Source organism: Mycosarcoma maydis, chromosome 3 (assembly GCF_000328475.2).
Source record: "Mycosarcoma maydis chromosome 3, whole genome shotgun sequence".
Taxonomy (NCBI): Eukaryota; Fungi; Basidiomycota; class Ustilaginomycetes; order Ustilaginales; genus Mycosarcoma; species Mycosarcoma maydis.
This window is the reverse complement of record NC_026480.1, coordinates 923,624-944,760: the sequence shown is the minus strand read 5'-3', so window position 1 is coordinate 944,760 and position 21,137 is coordinate 923,624. Positions and strand designations below refer to the sequence as shown.

At 53.5% G+C, this 21,137-nt stretch overlaps 8 protein-coding genes across 8 annotated transcripts in view; 3 read left to right on the top strand and 5 right to left on the bottom strand.

The window, feature by feature from the left end:
- Positions 1-1,011: 1,011 nt before the first annotated feature.
- On the top strand, positions 1,012-2,169 carry UMAG_01752 (uncharacterized protein; the record flags this gene model as incomplete). Its single annotated transcript, XM_011389414.1, has 1 exon — positions 1,012-2,169. One exon carries the CDS (start codon positions 1,012-1,014, stop codon positions 2,167-2,169), a length of 1,158 nt encoding a protein of 385 aa, XP_011387716.1.
- Positions 2,170-2,294: 125 nt separating this feature from the next.
- Positions 2,295-3,335, bottom strand: UMAG_10868 (uncharacterized protein; the record flags this gene model as incomplete). The annotated part of the gene is made up of 1 exon (XM_011389697.1): positions 2,295-3,335. The coding sequence occupies one exon, from the start codon at positions 3,333-3,335 to the stop codon at positions 2,295-2,297; it is 1,041 nt and encodes a 346-aa protein (XP_011387999.1).
- Positions 3,336-4,035: 700 nt separating this feature from the next.
- UMAG_01750 (uncharacterized protein) lies at positions 4,036-5,217 on the bottom strand (the record flags this gene model as incomplete). Its single annotated transcript, XM_011389413.1, has 1 exon — positions 4,036-5,217. The coding sequence occupies one exon, from the start codon at positions 5,215-5,217 to the stop codon at positions 4,036-4,038; it is 1,182 nt and encodes a 393-aa protein (XP_011387715.1).
- Positions 5,218-6,199: 982 nt separating this feature from the next.
- UMAG_10867 (uncharacterized protein) lies at positions 6,200-8,032 on the top strand (the record flags this gene model as incomplete). Its single annotated transcript, XM_011389696.1, has 1 exon — positions 6,200-8,032. The coding sequence occupies one exon, from the start codon at positions 6,200-6,202 to the stop codon at positions 8,030-8,032; it is 1,833 nt and encodes a 610-aa protein (XP_011387998.1).
- A 280-nt stretch (positions 8,033-8,312) lies between these two features.
- UMAG_01748 (uncharacterized protein) lies at positions 8,313-9,578 on the bottom strand (the record flags this gene model as incomplete). Its single annotated transcript, XM_011389412.1, has 1 exon — positions 8,313-9,578. One exon carries the CDS (start codon positions 9,576-9,578, stop codon positions 8,313-8,315), a length of 1,266 nt encoding a protein of 421 aa, XP_011387714.1.
- A 1,225-nt stretch (positions 9,579-10,803) lies between these two features.
- On the top strand, positions 10,804-11,805 carry UMAG_01747 (uncharacterized protein; the record flags this gene model as incomplete). The annotated part of the gene is made up of 1 exon (XM_011389411.1): positions 10,804-11,805. One exon carries the CDS (start codon positions 10,804-10,806, stop codon positions 11,803-11,805), a length of 1,002 nt encoding a protein of 333 aa, XP_011387713.1.
- A 165-nt stretch (positions 11,806-11,970) lies between these two features.
- On the bottom strand, positions 11,971-15,498 carry UMAG_01746 (uncharacterized protein; the record flags this gene model as incomplete). The annotated part of the gene is made up of 1 exon (XM_011389410.1): positions 11,971-15,498. One exon carries the CDS (start codon positions 15,496-15,498, stop codon positions 11,971-11,973), a length of 3,528 nt encoding a protein of 1,175 aa, XP_011387712.1.
- Positions 15,499-16,855: 1,357 nt separating this feature from the next.
- Positions 16,856-21,137, bottom strand: part of UMAG_15074 (uncharacterized protein) — a gene marked incomplete at both ends in the record, with an annotated part of 4,775 nt that continues 493 nt past the window's right edge. Inside the window, one exon of the mRNA XM_011389845.1 lies at positions 16,856-21,136. Coding sequence (XP_011388147.1) covers positions 16,856-21,136 — 4,281 coding nt within the window. The remainder of the gene's footprint in view (position 21,137) is intronic.

Sequence of the window (21,137 nt, the reverse complement as noted above, 5' to 3'; positions counted from 1 at the left end):
ATGTCAGCAAGACTCAGAGACCGATAGCTCGTCTACGTTTGGGACTGCTTAGTAAGGCAATGACGGCGCAGGATGTGAGGAAGCTGCAAAATCGAAAGAATGCTTGTCTTGACACTGCACGCTCCTGATCATCGGTGCGAGAAGAGCTAAAGATGCGTCGCAGATTTGGTAACGGCATGGCACACCTCTTGTCAGAGGAAAGGGTGATAGCAGATAAAGAAGTGTGTCACGATCCTGTGCCTGGAGACCACGGCTTGTACGGATTGACGCAATAAGTTGGGAAATCCGAGGCAGGACGCGGTATCGGCCGGGATGCGTTGAACGCCCCACTCAGCGGTGACGCAGCGTAGCTCGGTTCCGAGTAGGGTGCAGCGCACCTCGTGAGCGTTCTTAACGACGGTGTTCTGCTAAGTTATACGATGTCTAGTGGTGGTAGAGGTTTCACTACAACGGTTCAAGTTCCGTCTGCAGTGTAGGTGCTGCAGTGTCAGTGTCAGTGTCAGTGTCAGTGTCAGTGTAGGTTCTGACGTTCGATAACGCTGATCCACAGGCCTAGGGGCACGAGCGTGTATGGTAGCAATGTATTGGATTGCTGCACTGGTCGAACAAACGTAATGTAGTAGATAGTTTCGCCTAGGCGAGTAAACAGTAAGATAAAAGAATAATAGAGTGGACGAGGTCCAGCTCATCCATGGTAAGTGCGAAAAGGCGTGCTCGGTGCCCCTGCGCTAGTGGATGAGAGCCAGCTCATCTACCATAGTTCTTTCTGGCCCGTGGACAATCCTGTTATTCCCGGCCGACTCGTGTCACCTTGCGGCGCCTGTAACAAAGTGGAGGCAACTGCACAAATTTTTGAGATACGACGTGCAGCATGACTTGGCCTGAGCGGCGTGTGTGTCTGTTCTGAAGAGCCGAAAAAGGGGTGACTTAGTCAACAACAACGAAATTTCTTTTCTTCTCAAACCGGCTCGTTTCCACCCAGCGCATATATATAACTTCCAAGTTTCCTTGATGGCTCGTCGAGATCTTTGCAATGACGCTAGCTCGGTAGCATCGTCAAGCACATCGTTCTCGGACGCTGACGAGGCAACCGAACGACCACATTCGCCGACATCCTTGTTCGAGGACTCGCTCTTCACCCTGTTTTCTCACAACCAACCCGCTCATGGCGACCCTGGAGACACCTGCAAGTACTCGCACCGTAACCTTCCACCGCGCTACGTATCGTCGTCAGGTCGCACGACCACGCTGAGATACAAGATCGCACACAACAGCGGCACAAATACTAAGCTGTTTGCACATTATCAGTGGGATGCGGGATTGTACCTTGCGGATCTCATTGCGGAGCACAGCTCAGGCTGCTTGGCCCCGGAGGTAGCGCGGGCCAAACAGGCGGAGGGAAATTTTGTCGATGTACGTTCTAAGACAGTAGTGGAGCTAGGGGCGGGGACGGGTTTGCCGGGCTTGGTTGCCTGCGTGATGGGTGCCAAAAAAACAGTCATCACCGACTATCCAGATCCCGATGTGATTCACAATCTCGAATGCAACTTGGATCTGGCTCTCGTGCGATCGAGTAGAGGAAAGAAACGGGAACTGCATCCATACTATGTCGAAGCACGTGAACGAGTACAAGTTCTGGGTATGGGATGGGGGAACGAGAACGAAGAGTTGCACGTCTTACACGCCTCGTCTTCTGCGTCCAGTCTGAGTTTGGCTCAAGGCTACGATCTAATTTTAGCCGCCGACGTTCTTTGGGTGTCATCGTCACACCCTCTGTTGATCCACTCTATACGAAGACTTCTCAAACGCGATCGAGATGCCAGATGCGTGCTCGTCGCCGGATTCCACACGGGTCGACCTGCAGTCCGGCGCTTCTTCGTACAGCTTGCTCAGGCTGCCAACGAAATGGACAAGTCGTTGGACGAAGAGAGGAAGGCATCCATCATTCCAGATTGGCAAGAGAAACATTTTGGTGGTATATGGGAGCGCAACATTGACGGCTCGCAACGTGCTTGGTCCAGTGCATCAGTGCCGTGCAAAACTGATTACAAATCGGAAATCTTTACCGACAACGCTGAGGAACAGTCGGCGGAAGAGGAGATGGGAGATATCAGCGATCGCGGCAGTTGGGTCGTTGTTGCGTCGCTTCGTTGGGCAGATCTCGACTGAAGGATCCCACCCCAGATTGGCTCAAATGGTCAATTCGTACGGAGAAGTGGACAGGAGCAAACAGATCAAGCATTCACGAATACAGCGGCACAATTCCGAGGGTATCTACATGTCTACGGCGAGGATCAGGGGTTCTCGTTGTTTTTCTTGTTCTCTGCCTCTCTGATAGCTTTGTTACCGTCCTTGGCCTCGTCAAAGTTGTAGAATGGGAAGTCAAACAGCACCGTCGATTTGATCGCCTTTGGCAATTTCCGGTAGAAGGCGTTGGGCAGAGGGACGAGGAGCGAAGTACGTTCGCGGAACGCCTTCATCCTGTCCCACGGGTCCTGCTCCGTCTGTGCATGCCACGGTTCCAATCCCTCGGACTGCTTATCAGGACCATGCGACATCAAGAAGTACTTTTGCTGTGTTGGCTTTTCCGCCAGAGGAATGCCCGAGAGGAAGAGCAAGAGAGCCATCGTGATGAGGGGCGAGAAGATGGAGCCGTACAGAGCGTCATGACCAGACTTGTTTGCTTCGGTTGTGTTGCCGAGGGCAAGGAGCCAAACGCCCCACCAAAGCATGATCTCGCCAAAGTAATTGGGACGTCGCGAGTACTTCCAGATACCAGCGTCTGTGATCGCACCCCTTGGAGGCTTTGTGATGGACTTAAATCTGTACTTTTGCACATCAGCCAGCGCCTCTGCAATGAAACCAACGGCGAAAAAAATAATACCAACAACATCCTTTCCGTTTCCGAATCGAGCATTTCCACCCCCTTGAGCTGGATCGCCTGAGTTGGGCGAGTTGAGTACCGTGACGGGCATGGTGATCGTCCACACCCAAATGAGCTGAAAAGTCCAAAAGCCAAGGAAGCTGAGCGGCTTGGAGCGCATCTCGTCGAAACGCGAATCTCCACCCATCTTGATCATGCGGAAGAGCTGAAAGGCACCGAGACGGACCCCCCACATAATGACAAAAATGCTCGCCACAACGTTGCGCGCATAGTAATGGTCTCCGCAGCAAAGCGTGAAGATGGCTAGAAAGATGGCATTTACAGCAGACCAGAAGTCGGTGATGGTGTCGATCTGCAGACCGAATGCGATCGCGAAGCCGAGTAGCTGCCATCCGAGCGAGATGAGGAAAGTGATAGACAGGTACAAGTTGTCCAGAACGTGGACGACCATCTTTGATGATGATGCAACCCTGTGTTGGCTCTTCAAAGGCACAGAAGCGTGCTAATGTCTGCCGCTCGGGGTGATATAAGCAGGTGCTGTAGATAAAGGGTGAATAGATGGTAGACACAAAGCGAATGTTCGAGGTATTTGAGGGTATTGTTGGTTCGTTCAGTTGCGCTGAATCAACTGCTTCCAAGACGCTCAGCTGTTGCCATCAGCAACGTCAACAACATAGTCACACTGAGTGGAGGGAGGCAGCCAAAAAGCTTTTGCTTCGTCACTGCGCTCTCTCAATTTTTACCGCTCCGCGGCATCGAGCTGTTCTACGCTGACATGACCGCAATCAACAACCAGCTGGTACTCTCTAACTCGACTAATTCATGGATCACACAGCACTGCTTGTCATCCGTAGCTTGATGATTCATTCACGATTCTTGCCGAACGCATACGCCCAAGACACTACTCAAATTGAACCACCAACAAACCGAGTTTGAGAAAGCTGCTTTGCTAAGCTGCATGAAATGAGCCACGCAAATTCGGAATTCGGAATTTGTGGTTATGCATGCGATTATGACGTGTTTCCCACCTCTCTCCTGTCCATCTTTGCAAGCACAACCGTCACCTTCACGCTGGTTCGGTGGTCACATGTCGTCTTACGGGATCAAAGATTCGCGAGTGGCAACCATGTCGCGTTCAAGTCTAGGATACTCTACAACTGATGCTCACTGGGTCTCGTCTCAGTCAGCTTCTGAGCACGAATTACTTGGGTCGGTAGCCATACACCCTTCGCATCCGCTTCGGCTACCTGGACCCTGACGTACCGCTCGTTTTTGCCGTTATCCGCTCCATCACGCGAAGCGAATGCACCGTAGGCGCACCATACATTCCCATCAGGCCCATCGAACAGACTGCCCGATCCAGGACCGTATACACCCTGGCTGCTATCGGAAGCAAGGATGGGTTGAGCTCGCTGATACCACCGACTTGGATCGAGAGGGTCTTCCTCAACGTCGATGTACAGCAGTCGTGTGTTGTAGTTGGACTGATAATAGTTGCCTTCGGCGTACACCAGATTGAGGGTCCGAGAGCCATTGGCTTGGTTGTCGAAAATCCAGCTACTGGGTGCTTCCGTGTTCACGCCATAGGAGACAAGGTCGACAATCGGACTAGCAGCTCGCGCTGGCGCACCATTCTGCAGTTGGACGATTTGGACATATTCGTGATTTGACCAGGTCAGGTAGGAGTTGCCGTTTGGATGGACGATGACGTGTGGATCATACCCTTTGAGAGGTGTTCCGTCTTGAGCCAAGATGCGCCCTAGATCAGTGTACTCGCCCAAGGCATCGTCGGTCTTCGATATGAGCAAACGCATCGTATCATCCGCAATAGCAGAGACCGTGTACAGGAAATTGTCACCGTACCGAACGATATCAGCTGCCTCGGTACCCACTCCTTCCGGATAGGTAGTGTTAGGGTAGTGATGGATTGTATATTTCTTCGACTCGTCCTGATAGATGTCGTTGAGATCGAAACTTGCTCGCAAAAACACATTGACGCCAAAGTCGACGTCTGTCACCAAGTAGAACGGCTTCCCGTCTTTAGTGACGGTGAGAAATTGAGGGTCAAATCCTTCGCCAATAGAGTTGATGATCCCAGGCGCAAGTGCCGGGGCAAGTCCTGATGCATCTTCGTTAATGGTGTCGCTACCTGAAGCTTGAGAACCAGCCTGCTTGGCGGCTGGACCGAACTGTCCCCAGGGTACGTCGAGGGGCGACAGAAGCGCTGTATGCTTTCCCGCTGGTTTCGCTGCTGAGAGAAGTGGTCTGGCGGAGGATTGCTGTGCAGTCACCGCGAGACCAAGAACAAGAATGGCTGGCACAAGTTGAAGCATGCCTGCAGTGGGGACCGTTGCCGTGCACCAGGCTACAGATACAACAGGAGGTAACTTGTCAGCGTCCACAAAGAAAGCAACTTTCGCCGTCCCTACTTGGAGCTCGTCCACTATATATGTAACGGCAGGGCAATTCTATTGCTTTGAATGTGTCTAAATGCCAAGTCACTCTCTCTGTCCGGCACACGCCGTGCCGATCTTGATCCGTTCCGGGTGGCTTGGCGTCATCCGGATGCAAGCGCTTTATCATTCCATATGCCGTTGGTGCCTCACGCCGGGCTTTTTGGTTTCGGACTCCCGCCATTCTGCGCCACCGTTCCGGATTCAAACTCCACGCTGATCGGCACAACCCGCACAAAGTGACATGGGGCGTGAAGAGGGTTTCTGCTGCTGACATCGACCTAACCGCCCAGCTGTGCCCAAAGCATACCGTGGTTCATGGTCTAGCAAGTCAGTCCGTAGACTCGCTATAGATAGGCCTGAGATCGAGCATGTATGCTGTGGGCATCATCGTTACTGAGTGTGTCAGGCTCGCCAAGTCGAACCACGAACGGCGAGGTTGAGTGTCTGCGTTCTGACTTAACACTGGGTGAAAATTCGAGCATCACGTGTTATGCTCGTGGCTTGGCGTAGTCAACACAAGAAGCATTCTACGCCCCTGGACCCTTTCAGCACGCATGTTGGCCAAGCGTGAAGGCTGCTGCAACTTTGAAAAGAGTCGGCCGGAACGCAAGCCTTTGTGTGATTTCACGGAAGCAGGGAACATGCGTGGTTTATGCGCAGGGTCTTGGGTTGCTTTCATTTTACCATCAGGGGCTGTTGTTATGATACATGCACCTCATTCACTTCCTACCTACCTTGAATCAACCGGAAACCAAGAACGCAAGCGCGAGCACGAACACGAGCACATGGTGTGCAAGCGCGCTTCTACAATCGACAGTAGCGTGTGAGCAGCCCACTTGGCGGCCCTGCTCGTCCCAAGATGAATACAGGTTACGGAATCCCATCTCGACGCCGTTTGCGCGGACCTCTGCATCCCCCGAATCGTCCCCGACCATCTTGCTTCGAAGACACACTTGCTACATCTACAGCACAGAGCCATCTGGACGAATCGGCGCTAGCAATGCCCCCGCCCTCGTCGACGCCTTCAGGAAAGAAACGAGAATGGACAGCTACCATCGGTCGTGGAGGACTCGGATCGCTGCCATGGGAGCAGGCGGGCCCCTCCGTGTCGGGCCCGTATCAACAACAATATGAGGTACCAAGGACCGAACTCAGCTTTCAGTCTGTCATGGGCTTCCCGACCAGCACCTCGACCGCTTCGATGGCGTCGCTCGCCTCTATGCCCTCCTCCAGCAGCTCGAGTTCGTTTGTAAGTCTTCGTCCACAGCAAACGCCCATGTCGGCGAGTCCGACGAGCTTTCGTACTGCCGGCGAGGCAGATGATTCGTCTTTCTATTCTGCGCGAAACACCATTTTCTCGCGCGGCGATCGATCTGCACAGGTGTCACTTCGCGAGACATCGCAAGCGATGAACGACGCACATAACCCCGCCGATGACCCGCCGCGGAAGCGTCGCCGTGGTTTGGCTGGTGCCATCGTTGATACTGCGCTCAACGCTGCACTCTATACAGGTGCCGCGGCGCTCACAGCCTATTCGCTCTGGTCATCATGGGGACATTCCGTCAATGGTGAGAACCAGAGCCATCATCCGGAAGCTGGCCCCGAAGCAGACATGGGCCATGTCATCTCTCAACACAAGCGCCCAATGGCTGGCCATGCGGGAGGAAAGGAGCCAAAAATGCCTCCAGGAGGCTTGGAGGAACCACCGCCACCTTACTACGATGATCAGTTGACGCCCTCGAAGCAGCCACAACAGGCATCGACCCCGCAGTCCAGTTCGGCTCGTATGCGCAAGGTCTTTGTTTCTTCGCAACGTAATCGTCGAAGAGCCACCTTCCAGGGCTCGAAACCACAACGACAGAGTACGCCTCGGAAAGCGCTTCCGCAAACATTCCGTGATGCCGGGCCTGCCGCCCACTCTGATCTTGCCACCAGCTCGCAAGTTGCTACAGCCACTCGCACCGAAGGCTTCAATAGCAGCGGCGACGACGATGGCAAACAGAACCGATTAGAAGAAGAGGAAGACGACGATGACGAGAATGATGAGATACTCTTGCGCTTCCAAGAAAAAATGAACGCGCTCATCGCTGAAGGTCAAGCTGCACTGAACTCTACCCCCGTTCTACAGGAATCGGATCTGCGCGAGATCGATACACCTTCGTCCAGCCTCGATATCGGCATGAGTTGGTCTCGACCCCAGCACATGTCTTCACGTGCATCACAGCGGTTCGATACATCATTCGGCACAGATTCGCCTTTCGCCAACCGCCTTCAGCAGCCTGCGGCATTACCGTCACCTTTGAATGGTGTTGCACGATCTAATTCGCACCCTGCTCAGCTCGCTCCTGCGGATGGTGAAAGCCTGGCTTTCCTGCCGGAACCTGTCAAGAGGACCTTCGCCACACCCACAGGCAGTCAAGGCTTGATACATTCGCGCTCCGTGTTCGACTTCAGCGTAGATGCACAAAGTGAGTCGGCGACAAACCGCACCTCCTCGCCGTTTGTCTTTGGGCGTAACGACTCTGCCCCTGGCAGTCCATCTCTTAGAGCCGCCGCAACGAGGAGAGTGACCGACTTTGATACAGCCACACGTACAAGCAATCGTTCAAACGGCAATAACCCCTACATGAGCCGCATCCCACGATCCATCTCGAGAAAGTCAGGCATAGAGCCTAAACGTTCCCCTTTCTAACACCACAGATGACTGCGGCGATGAGCCGCTCTTCATCTATCACGGTCTTTACTACCTTTCTCCACAGCACATGCGCTAGTCGTGGACACTCTCGATTTGCCCGATAACGATTCAGCTGTCAAATCAATCCACGACGCCAGACAAACTTCACTTGCGCAGTGACTGAAACAGTCCTCTTGACGTGTGTAGAGTCTTCAAATGGATGAGGCCTTGAATTGAAACCGGCAGAGATCGACGCGATACAACATGGTGAAGAGTGTGTCTGGACGGGGTTGGATCGCTACTCGTCCCTGACGTAGTTTCCAGGGAAGACACCCTTTTGACCGTTGATGATACCTGTCCACCAATCGTCCGTAGAAGCACTTCTCTCCGTCACTTCGATTCTATCGCCCGCCTTGAATGTGAGATCGCCGTCTGCTGTAGCAGTGTAGTCATATAGAGCGACAACGTAGCTCTTCGCGAGTGGTGCGCCGGGTTTTGGCTTGGTTGGGGGAGGTGGTGGAGCACGTTTGCCAGCTAGACTGGTACTTGCGCCAGCTGCCGAGGTGGGGGAATATGCTGGCGGAGCAGTGTGCAGTCCTGAAGCGCCGGACGTGCCGAGAATTGAACCTGATCGACTCGGTGCACCTGCAGCTAACCCACCACTGATGCGCGATCCCGAAGGACTGAGCCCTCCTGAAGACGGTCTGTTCTGTGCTAGAATCTTTGCGCTCGGCATGGCGCCCCTTCGGATGCTCAGAGCATCTAGTCGCTCAGCAGCGTCAGTCAATTGCGCCATGTAAGCATCCTCAACAACAGCGATCGAGTTGTTGCTCAAATCGAATTTCCCCTCCGCAAAACTCTGCAGCCTCTCCATCGTCAAGTAGAACACGTTCAGCTGCATGTAGTAGAAGCTGTGGAAGAGAGGCGTCATAAAAGCACTCGCCAGTTCAAAGAATCTTGGCAACTCCTCCTTGAGCGCACTGTTGTAATACTCGTAATCGGCAGCAGCAGTCTCAAATTCCTGCTCGGCCTTGAACAAGCTCTGTTCTTCTTTCAACGATTTTTCCTGCTTGTCGCGCAGCTTGGAGTAGGTATTGTTGTGACGGTCGAAATCGATGAGTTTATGGTCGCGTTTGGTGATGTTTTTACGGATCGCCTTGATGATCGTCTGGAAATCCTTTGTGGGTGAAACGACTCGACTCTCGATCAACTCGATTTCGGGAGTGAGAGATTCTTTGAGCTCTTCCATCAGTTGACCGTAGTGTGACAGGTTGATCATGGTCGTTTGCGCATTTGGATGTTTACGTTCTAGATCGTATTCCGAGCCGATCGGTTGGAAGAGCGTGTCAAAGTGACGACCAAAATTAGCGCCAGATAGGAGCATGTTCTTGACAGTATCACGAAACGTAGAGGCGTCCTTGAGAAGTTTATCCGAGAGCTTCTCGAGGTTGGTGAAACGTTGATTGAGCGAGTCGAAGGCTGGATCGGTGGTTTTGGCCGCCTTGCCAATGCGAGACGTCATGAGATGCGGCGTCCGCTTCATTGCCTTGGCAATGCCCTTCATGGTGGGCCAAGCTTTGTGTGAGGGGGTGAACCAGCCTCAAGAGATGAATAGACTTGATAGCAGAAGCGCGTATGCGATGGGAGGAGACCCTCTGGAGTGGATAGTTTTGAGGTTAGGGTAGTGGATGGCAAACAGGGTCAAGGCGGAACATCTTTGAAGATGGAAATAGTCACAAGCGGCTGTGCAAATGGATGGTCTGAGCCCATAAACGCTCCTGCCGGCGTTCCTGAGCCTTACTCGTGACTTCGCCTGCCAAGAGCCTCTAATGCGTAAGCCCTGACTTTCCGTCATCGCACCGAGGTGCACTCACGACTGCCGGCGAGATTTTTGGTCGTAATCTACAACCTCTCGTACGGAGCAGAATATACAAGATCTTTGTGATTCGTGATTCGTAATTACCGACCCGAAAAAGTCAGAGATGCATCAGTAAGCTGGTCTAACAATCGACGAAAATGACCGTGGATCGTGGATCACGCACTCGTGAGTCATTCACGGCCTTCAGAACTTCGTTGTCCATCGCCTGGACGTATAGGGAGAACTACGACCCTGTTGATGTGCATCCAATCGTGAATGCGAGTCACAGAGATTGATGAGATATTGGGCACGCAGGGATTCAGAGACGAGGGCAAACAGGACCAAGAGAGGGATCCACAACGTGACAAACATCGAGATCAACGGGCTTGCTGCGTCAATGCAAAGGCTCTAAGCTTCTGATTTTGATCCTCTCCATCTCACCACGAACATCCTGCAAAGACCAAGAGTGCCCACCCTATGTGTAGCCGCAGGAGCACCCAACCACCCACCCCTTTGCGAGCGAAAGAGAGGAGCACAAACTAGTGCACCAGTATCGACATTTCGGCATAACAGAACCGGGAGGACAGCGTGCTGAGTCTTGTGACCTCGCTACAGGTCTTCAGAGATCAACATGTCTTGCTTCGCCAGCAAGAGCGTTTGTGGCGTACAGCAGCTAGTGGCAGTCACCACAAGGACCGAGCGGGCAGCAGCTGGCTGGTGCGCGTCTCTGGCACGAATAAATGCTCCCGGAAGCTGGCTAACCGGCTTCCGGCCCAGAAATTCAAGCTTCACCCCGCAATTTCCGTTCGTGTCCAACAACATGTCAATCCCGCCTTATTCTCTAAGCTCCTCTCGCTCCTTCTCTTCTTCATCCACTGCCTCTCTTCCCATCGTACACATTCCAGGAGATCCAAACCTCTCAGACAACAGTATGAGCAACAGCAACAACGGAGTCGATTTCAACAAAACCGTCGGACATGACGCCGGCACGCAACCGGTAGCGTGGAACCGTCGTGACCTGTTGACCTATGCCGTCAGTATCGGTGTGGGACCCAAGGACCTCGATTACACCTACGAGCGCGAAGCGGGTTTTCGTGCTTTCCCCACGTATCCCGTCGTACTTGGTTTGAAGGGTACTTCTCAGGACACCACTGTGTTTTCGGAGATGGTCTCTTCGCGATCTGCGGTGCCTGGCTTCCCCTCGCTCGACCTCAACACCATCGTCCACGGCGAGCAGAGCATCGAGATCCATGCACCCATCCCTGTCATTTCAGGCGAAGGCTGGAAGCTCGAGAAGCGAATCTGTGCGGTGCATGATCGACCCAACGGCTTGATCATGGAGACCGAGGTGCGTCTCATTAGTCCTGTAGGACGAAACCACGCTACCATGATCGGTAGCAGCTTCTACCGAGGCGGTTCGCAGGGTACTGGCTTTTCCAAGTCCTTGGTGAAGAAAGTTCCCACTCCCAAAGTCCCCAATCGCGACCCTGATTTTGTGCTCTCGGAAAAAACATCGCTTCAGCAAGCCATGCTGTACCGGCTATCGGGAGACTATAACCCAATTCACATTGATGGCGGTCTCGGCGAAAAAGTGGGTCTGGGTGGAACCATTCTTCACGGTCTCTGTTCTTTCGGCTTCGCTGCGCGTGCAGTTCTCAAGGCAGTCGACCAGAACGATGGTGTACCTGCAAACACAACGGGCGCAAAGACCAGGTTCGAGCTGCAAGCGTTTGGCGTGCGATTCACTTCGCCTGTCCGACCGGGCGACGAGCTGGAAACCAAAGTCTGGCTGCTCGGCCAAGACAGCCAAGGTAGGAAGGAGATCGCTTTCGAGCAGTTCGTAAAGAACACGGGCAAAAAGAGTCTCGGTGCAGGCTTCGCTAGGGTCGCCCAGGTTGCCAACGATGACGTGGCTCGCTTTGCCAAGCTCTAATTGTCGTACACGTGCAAACCCGATGTTGATATTCATTGTGTTCCGCAAGTCGTTTGTGCTGTGTCTGTGGATGAATATATCTAGGTGGGTAGAACAGGATATGGGTATAGTGATAGTCTGTATTGGAATTGAGAGGAAAGTCATGATGTTTCGCCGTTCTGTCCTTTAGAAGACGACCCGTTCGCGGATGTCCATCGGTCGAATCCAGATCAAGCCAGGCCGGCTCCTAGCACGGACGATAGCCCATGGCGTTGTTGTCTCGACCCTATTGCCCTTGTCGTCCTTGGTTGGCGCCGGAGCTTTTGGAACGTTCGGTTCCGCGTCTACATTCATAACGCTGGCCAACAACCTCGCTTTAATCCGCGCCGACTCGGCCGGACCAGCACAGCGCGCAATCAACTCCTTTGCATGCTCCGCCGTTCCCTCTGTTTCGATGACGATCTTGCCGTGCCATCCTGCGTCTACCACTTCGAGCCCTTCATCGGAAATGATCGCTCCAGGAACCACGTTGATCACGGCACGGTAGAGCCATTTCGAAATCCGGTAGCGTGCGCCCTGGGGTGAGAATGTTTCCACCTGATCCTGCACCAATCGCATCGTCGTGACAATCTGATCGCGCCAGGGGAGCACGTCCAGGTAAACAACGGGCTGAGAGGCGTCGCTCGAGCGGACAATATTGTGGTAGTAGCTCGGTGCAAAGCCAAAGGCATTCAACCAAGAAGGCAGATGTCCACCTCGGTCAAACATGAACGAGAGATCGCGCAGATATCGCCCATCAAACACGTACTTGCCCTCGTTACGTTCGTCGCCAACGGCGCAGTCCCACACCACGTCGCCTTTTTTAAGATGAGATAACACTCCTGCAATCAATAGCTCTCGCTCGCATCGTGCAAGCTCGGTATCGCTCAGCCATCCGCCTGCCTCGGCAGATGGAACCCAGGCACGGAAGAACCCGGCACGACCAGGCTTCCATGGACTCATGACCATCGTCTCTGCCGATGCTCCAGCTTGCTGCTTGATCGGATTTGGCACGCGGAAGTTGGGCTGCATCCTCAACCTTGTCAGTACGCGATTGTACGCACGAGTCGAGGCACGAGCTATCCTTGGGTATCGAGGATCCATCTTGTGCGGTGCTCTTGTCCACTCGGCTCCGACCAGAGCGTATTCGGGAAGGAGTTCAGAGCTGAGCAGGAAACCTTCGCAGTCGCTGAAGCTTAGCGGGAAAGGATCCTTATCCACCACCTTGCCATCCACCTCGGCAGGTGTCCACGCCTCGTAGCCGACGCACGAAAGGAAGCGAGCGAGGACAATTTCACGACCAGCGAGCTGGCTTAGGGCAAAGCGGATGGATTGGGAAGTTTGACGAAGCGCCTTGACATCAGTGTAATCGAGGTAGGAAATCAGACGGGCGATCACGTCAGGCGTGGTAGCCGACCAGATGAGCTCACCAAGGTCGCTGTACATGACTTCGTCAAATTGTAGACCGGTTGATTCGGTGTTCTGGTTCGTATCTGCCGCACTGCGTGGTACGCGAACGTATCTTCGGTGATCGATGGTAAGGGAGGGGTCCGCGAGCCCGTGAGCACACCAACCATTTCCATAAGTAACACCGCCCTCACGATACGGGCCGATGGGCTTCACCTTGTGGTAGCTGGTTTGCTCCTTGTCTTCGACGTCATCGTCGTCGTCTTCACCTTCTGTGGCTGCAAACGTGGCTGTGAGAAGCGAGATGGAAGGCACGATGGTTCGGTCTGCGGCGCTATCGGAGGCGGCTGGGGCGTTCGTCCTTGCACCGATCGTGACAGCATTACGGAAGCGATCGGACCTATTTGGTGCCATTTTCAGCGGAACAGAAGTGACGATTGCGGCAATTGGTGTAGCTTTGCCATTGGTCCCTGCAGCAAACTTGACCTGGCCGTGTCCGAGGTTGGAAGACGAGTGCCTTTCAAGGTCCGATATAGAAGAAATGGGCGGCATAATCGCAAGTCCGTTCTCGTCCCTTGGCGTGGTAGGCATATCCGAGCTACCGTCTGTGCTAGAAGGCGTCTCGAGGTTGGACGTGGAGCGTGCCATAGAGTCGGTAGTGGCACTTTTGGGTTCAGTGCCCGTCTCTTCCGCAGTCCCTGCATCAACAAACACGTCTGAAGCGGTATCAGAAGCTTCGTTGTCGCTGCCGATCAGGTTTGCATTAAGCTCTGGGTCTGCAGAGGGGAAGCCGGCTGCAAGGGCGAGGTGAGCACTTTGATCTGCGGCGCGACCGGCACGAATAGCTGCAAGATCTTCTTCTTCGACCTGACGCTTTGCTTCTTCGAGCTGACGCGCTTTCTCGAGTATTGCTTCGCGCTCGGCTCGAATCGCGGCTTCTCTGGCGAGCCTTTCAGCCTCGATAGCAGCCAGTCGCTCTTCTTCCTTACGCCTGACCTCTTCTTCAGCTCTGCGAATGGCTTCTTCTTCTTCGCGCTTCTTGCGCTCGATGGCAGCAAGTCGCTTCTCTTCTTGACGCTTTGCCCTTTCCTCGGCTTTACGGATGGCTTCTTGCTCCTCATGCTTGCGACGTTCTTGAGCTTCTTGCTCCTCACGGATGCGACGTTCCTCTGCCTGCTGCTTTCTTTTCGCTCTTCTTTGCTCTGCTTCGCGTTCCTTGCGCTCGCGTTCCTCTGCTGCGGCCTTTTGAGCTTCGATGCGCCTACGTTGTGCTTCTTCGTGCTGAAGCCTTTTGCGCTCTGCCTCTTTCTTTTCGGCCTGCTCGCGAGCGAGTCTACGTGCTTCTCGTTCGGCGTGTGCTTTGGCCTCGGCTTCACGTTCTCTTTCCCTGGCTTCTAACACGAGTCGATCGCGTTCGGCACGTTTCCGAGCACGTCGCTCTTCCTCTTCGCGCGCCTGTTGACGTTGATGGACTTCGTATCGATCGGCTGCCATCTGACGCTCTCGCTTGCGCTCCCATTCGCGCGCTTCGAGGTCTTCTTCGTCGGCCGTGTGGAATCCGTCAGCGTCATCTGTGGATCTGCGTCTGTTTCTGGGCCGCTGTAGGGACAAGGGCACCGAAATGCTTCCAATCGCTTTGTAGGGGATGTCTGCTGGTTGAGATCTGGCTGTAGGACGAGATTCGTCGTAGGCACGGCTAAGCGCACCATTTGAGCGCGTGCGCGATCTGGGCGCCAATTCATCATAAGGCGAAGGGGTCCGTCGTGAATGCGAGCCAGAAGGCATGGCCGAAAGATGGTGGCGCGAAGAAGAGGCGAGAGCGGGAGGAACCGGAGGTGCATCCTTCCACTCGATCTCTCCGCGAGCATTGCGGATGGTGGCGCGTTCTGTACTCTTTGTGCGTGTGCTTGCCTTAGTTTGGGCAGTGTAGATACTGGCATTGCTGTTTTTGAGTCTCTTGGGCAGTTTGTTGACAGAGGAGGTTGACGAATAGGCGAACAAGCTTGGCTCGACGGGTGGCGCTTCTCCTGGTGAGAAAGGATAGACAAGGGCCGAGGCGGTGGTGTATTCGGAAGAGTTGGAGGTGAGCTTGTTTCCAAGCAAAGGTCCGCTTGCACCAGGGAGAAGGGACGAAGCGGTCTTGGAGGTATGGACACGCTTGGCCGATTCTATAATGGTGGAAACCGAAGATTTGATTGGGCCTTTGGAACCTGAGGTCACTTTGATGGTGGAGTACGATGGCTCCGGGGGATAGTGTCGATCCATCATTTCGTTACGAGGGAGAGAGATTGTCGAGAGGTTGCCGTAGGTTTTCAAGATTGCTCACAGCCGGAATGGAGTTGTCAGCATGGCTTTTGAGCGGAAGAAATCGAGTATTTGTGATGCAAGCCGCTTTTCGTGTCGGTGCTCGCTCTCTATGTAGCGCTCAGGCGAAGTGAGCTGTGGATGATGTCAGAGCGTTGACGCTGAGGCGAAGAGGGGTGATGGTGTAAGAACAGAGATGGACATAAGTTTGTCGCCGTTTGCGGAGAGGGGAACTGAGTTGGAAGGAGAGGGAAAAGCAAACGATCTTGCAGGGAATCAAACACGAATCTTGGATGCTTGAGGTGCGAGAAGTGTGGAGCACAACGGCTGAAACCGTGGATCGACAACAGTGTTGATCCTTTCCTGGCGTGCATCGTGATTCGTGATTGACAGCGGCAGCCCAATTCGACCTCGGTAAAGGACACACGACGCTCCAACTTTGGTGTTTGGAATTTGAAAATTCGTGATTCAGCTACAGCAGCCGAGTTTGTTCTACGTTGATGCTAAATATCCTAAAGCTTGGATCGCATTTGTTATTCACGATTCGTAATCGTGGATTCACTATTCACGATTCTGGATTTGTTTTGGGCCATGATCGTGGATATTTTGGCTCCTTCACAACTGCCGCTGCTACTGCAATCGTGAGTAAAGGTTCAGTATTCCCGCATCTCGCCTCGCGACGGCAAACCGTCGAGGTACGATCAACACGCCAAGGCGCTCCGATACAGTAGCCTCCTCAACCGCTCGTGAAATTATTTCGAGCCCTACACTCCGTCCGGCTCTGCACCACCGAATTGCAAACCCACTCTTATCTCGACATGCTGCTAACTAACAGTAGTTATGCTTGACAGAATGTCTGATGCAGCGAAGCATCAGCCACTGCAATGCGCTGCGACACGCGGTCGGCCTTACTCTTGCATCATCCACCAACGCAGCATATCAGCGAAACCCCGCACTGACGAGTCAATGAACCCGTTCGTGGTTCTCTGAGTTTACCCGTCGCGTCCTTCCGTTTTCCGTTTTCACACACATGAATCGTAAATAACGAATTACGAAATCCATGCCAAAAGAAAACAAAACCGTGCCACGAACACACGTGACCACACACAATCGTAAATGAACAAAAGTGTGTGGCACTTATGGTGTAACAACGCCGGTATATTCACGATTAGCCACGAGCCACGAGCGTTAAGCACGCAGCATGATGCACGATGTGTGCGTCAAATTCACGATTCATACAGGATTCCAAAGAAAGACGTTTGTTATCACGAGAACACAAGGGCCATTCTTTGTTGCAGTGAGTCAGAGGCGTGAGATACCTCTAGTCTACCTCTCGGGTTTGCTCCTCGACCATCAATCTGAACTCTCCATTCTCCAGTGCCAGCAGCTCCGATGGGCTTCCGAACTCAAGCACCTTTCCCTCGGAAAGTACAAGGATCTTGTCATAGTCTATGATGGTTGAGAGCCTGTGAGCGATTGTGATCATCGTTGGCCTGTTAGGTGCCGAGACCAAGGCATCGTCGTCGCCATTCGTTGTCTCGATGCGCTTCTTTGACTGAGCGCGTGAAAGCTGTTCCGATGCGTCAGATTCGTTCGAGGCAGAGCCAAGAGCTGCTTGAACCTTGGCATCGGTCTCCGAATCAAGGTTCGATGTAGCCTCATCCATGACAAGCACTCCCCGTCGCTTAAGGAGCGCACGAGCGACGTTCAATAGCTGCTTCTGGCCCATGCTTAGACTCTGCAAGTCAAGGATGTGGTCAAGCCCTTCGCTAAGCTGCGAGACAGTGTCGAACATCGAAGTCTGCCAAAGTACCTTCCAATAAGCCCCATCGTCCGAGTGCTCGCATTCTGGGTCCAGATTTTCGCGTACCGACAGCGAGGGAAGCACCATTGGCTCCTGTGGTATATACGAGATGTTTCGTCGGACCGAGTCCCCAGTCAGCGTCGCCGTGTCCACCCCGTCGATCATGACGCGACCAGAAGCCGGTTCCAGGATACGAAGCAGTGATAACAGCAACGTAGACTTACCCGATCCTGAGCGACCACACACTCCCAGACGCTCGCCTGGTCGAAGTGAGAAGCTGACGCTATGCAATGACATGGGTCCTTCATTACCATGGTATCCAACAGTCACATCCTCAAAGCGGACACTGGCGGCCGGCCGAGAGACACCACTGGCCACGACAGTGCTCGACATCTCTTTGAGATTTGTTCGATCGTCCTTGATATCCGGAGTAGCCATGATCACTTGCTCGATCCTCTCGAGAGAGACAATGCCGATCTCCAGCTCCGTCCACGCAGACATGAGTCCGTTTAGATCCGAGGTTAGTGAGATGGCCTGAATCAAGGCAACAGCAACTAATCCGGCATTCGACTTATACCTCAGACCCACCGCAATCAGCACGAGAGCCGTGTTCAACATCATGCCCAACAGGTTGAGCCACGTCTGCAGCCAAACTCGGACCGCCCAGAGCCAGTAGTACGGTCTCTGCGAAGTGTCCAGCAACGAAGCGGTAGCCTTCGAAAAGGTGTCTTCCATGTGCAATGCACGAATCGTGAGCAGTCCCTCAAGATCCGCCGTGTCCCTGAACTGGGCATGAAGCGGCGACTTAGTGGCCATCTCTTGTCTTCGCAGCATCCGCGAGGAAGGGCTGTACAGCTTATAGATGCCAAAGTACAGGACAGCCATGGCGACGATCACGCCGAGCAAAAACGGAGCCGGTAACGCCATCAACACCAAAGAGAAGCCGAGCTCGATAACAAAGTAAACGACGTTGACGACAAACGCGCTGATCTGGAAGTCAAGCGAATAGATGTCGCCTGTGAACCGGTTGATCATTCGGCCTGGGTTGAGGTTGAGGAAGAAGTCGGCTCCAGAGCGCAACAAGCCCGTCACTTCGTCGTGGTGCAACTTGAGCGAAATCCTGGGACACAATATGTACAGGTAACACAAAAGTGAACCACCATATGTGACCACCCTTGTCACAACAAAGAGGACCATCACACCAATGTGAAGACCCAACGATGCATGTAAAGTGTCTTCAGAGACATGCTTGGCCCAGTTCTGCAGCCACAGAAGTTGTCCGTTGGACAATCCGGTCTGAACGATGAGAGCGACCGGATATGCGAGCGACGTCCACAGTCCAGCCGCTTTGAAGTAACGGTTGAACACGGAAAGGTTGATGCCACCCTTCATGACATCTTCTTGCTCTTCCTCAACTTCCAGAAGCTTGCGCTCCTTGGCGGCTGCAGCACGTATCTTGGCGGCTGTAGACGACTCGCCGTCCGCACCGTTGCTCTCTCGCTCCTCGGCCGAACGGCGTCGGATCGTATCAATGCTGTCGGCTAGCCTTGAGATGGCGCCCGCTCCGCCTTGGACCATTTCGGCTTTGCCGCCAGCACTCATCTGCACAATGTGGTCGGCAAGCTGCATTTGCTGCACCGAGTTGGTAGCCATAATTACAGTTCTTCCCCGCAGCAGACCAGATTGACGTGAGAAGAGTGCCTGGTTGATTCCCGCAGCTGTCGAGGCGTCGACTGCACTCAAGACATCGTCGAGGATATATGTCGGAGCTTCTACGTACACCGCACGGCACAGAGCGACCCTCTGCTTCTGACCACCACTGAGGTGTTTGACGAGGGTTCCATCGCCCTTAGGCAGCTGCTGTATATCGAGGGACAGTCCACAAGCCTCCACTGCACGCTCGTAGCGTTCTTTGTCAAAGTATCTGTGAAAGACAATGTTCTCTTTGATCGTTCTTTCGCCTTGTGTCCATGGATTCTGTCCGACGTATGCGATGGGAGCTGCACGAAGCGGCAGAACTGCCTCGCCTTTCAGTAAGGACAACTCTCCGAGTAATGAGCATAGCAGCGACGTTTTAGAGGTGGCAATTTCGCCTACCACCGTTGTCACCTGGCCACGAGGGATGACAAGATTCAATTCCCGTAGCACCGGTGCGCATGCCTTTCTAAGTGGGCTCTTTTGTATCGTGCTCGTGGCATCGACGCTGGATCCCCGCAGTCCAGAGTCCTGCTTCCAGGTGAAGGACGCGCCGGCAAAGATCGCAGCTGCTGAAGCAGTAAGATGCTCCTTTTCCATCGGCTGACGCTGAGTTGAGTCATTTTCACGCGTGACTTCGGGGAGCAGCAGGAAAGTCTCGAGTCGATTAAGCGCAGTTACAGCCGATATGACGCTCGTGTACCGACGGCCGATGATGAAGAGAGGCCGCTCGATGATGCGGATGATGGTGATACTCGTGAAAACAGTTGATGTCGTGAAAGGAAAAGTACCGGTGTGGTGATGGTGAAGAGCAGAGACAAGTGCAAAGGTCGTAATGGTAGCGAGCAGCAGAATGTCTCCAGCAGCGTTCCCAAGGAGGCTCATATATAAGACATCGTGCACATAGCGGATCATCGCTTTGATCTCACGCTGACGAATCGAGGTGATCTTGCTGATCAGAAAGCCTTCCAATGCGGATTGTTTGACCGCCTTGATCGAGTTGATCGCGGCTGAGGTGAGACTTGTACGCTCGTCGGTTAGCCGACTCCAAATCTTTTGACGAGCAGAGGTATCTTTTGTCACGAGAGGTATGGAGCCGAAGAGGCAGGCCAATGTCACGATCGTGGAGACAAAAGCGAGGCCGATTTGCTGCCACAAAAGATACAGGGCGACAACGATGACGACAACCCCACTCCAGAGTTCATGAAATGGATCGAGGCCACCAACGATGCGCTCAATGTCGACCGACTGCATGACCGTGGGTGAGGGAGTGTCTGGATCTTGGAGCGAATCTACAGAAAGTAGCAGCGTTTTTCGATACACCGTGTATACGAGCGCGCCCCGCAGCTTGCAAGCTGACTTGTTGATGGAAAAGGTAAAGTGACCCGAAGAAAGTGCAAAGAGGAGATAGACGAGAAAGAAAGCGCCTGCGATACCGTAGCCATAGGCGGCTGGCTCGGGTTCTTTGGCATCGCCCGAGTAAGAGGCAATAAAGTCGATAGTCTCTTGAACTAGCAGAGGTTGGAGGAGAATCAAGACCGTGTATACAGCTTTGGAAGGCAAAGGAGATATAAGGACAGTGCCAAATGCCCGCGCGGCGGCTTTGTAAAGCTTCGGGAATCTTGTGGGATCCCTTGGAAGAAATGATATTGGCCTCGCCGATGATGGCGATACGGTGTTAAGACCAGACATGGAGACTTGCTCCAAATCACAAGACTTGAGATCGGCACCGTACGAGACTTGCTCATCTGACGTGCTAAGATGGGCGGCGCTTGCGTGCCAATGCTGAAACAGAACAGCTTCTAGAGTATGTGAAGTATATGTTGCAGCAAGCGGTTCGATATCATCGAGCTCAATTGGCTTTCTCGTACCTTTCCATAGCGGGACCAGGAGGTATAGGAAGAAGATCTTTGATATGAAGCTTGCGCGCTCCTCGGCTGTCTGCCGCGGGTCAAAAGGCTTGGTACAAGTCGAGGCAAAGAGGAGAACCATGACGCCCAAGTCGGCGGAAAGTACTGCCAGGAAGGGTGTCTGGCGCGCCGCTGGCACAAAGAAGAAAGTTCGAAGCTTGACAGCGCTGAAGAGAGAACGAAGAGCAGAGAAT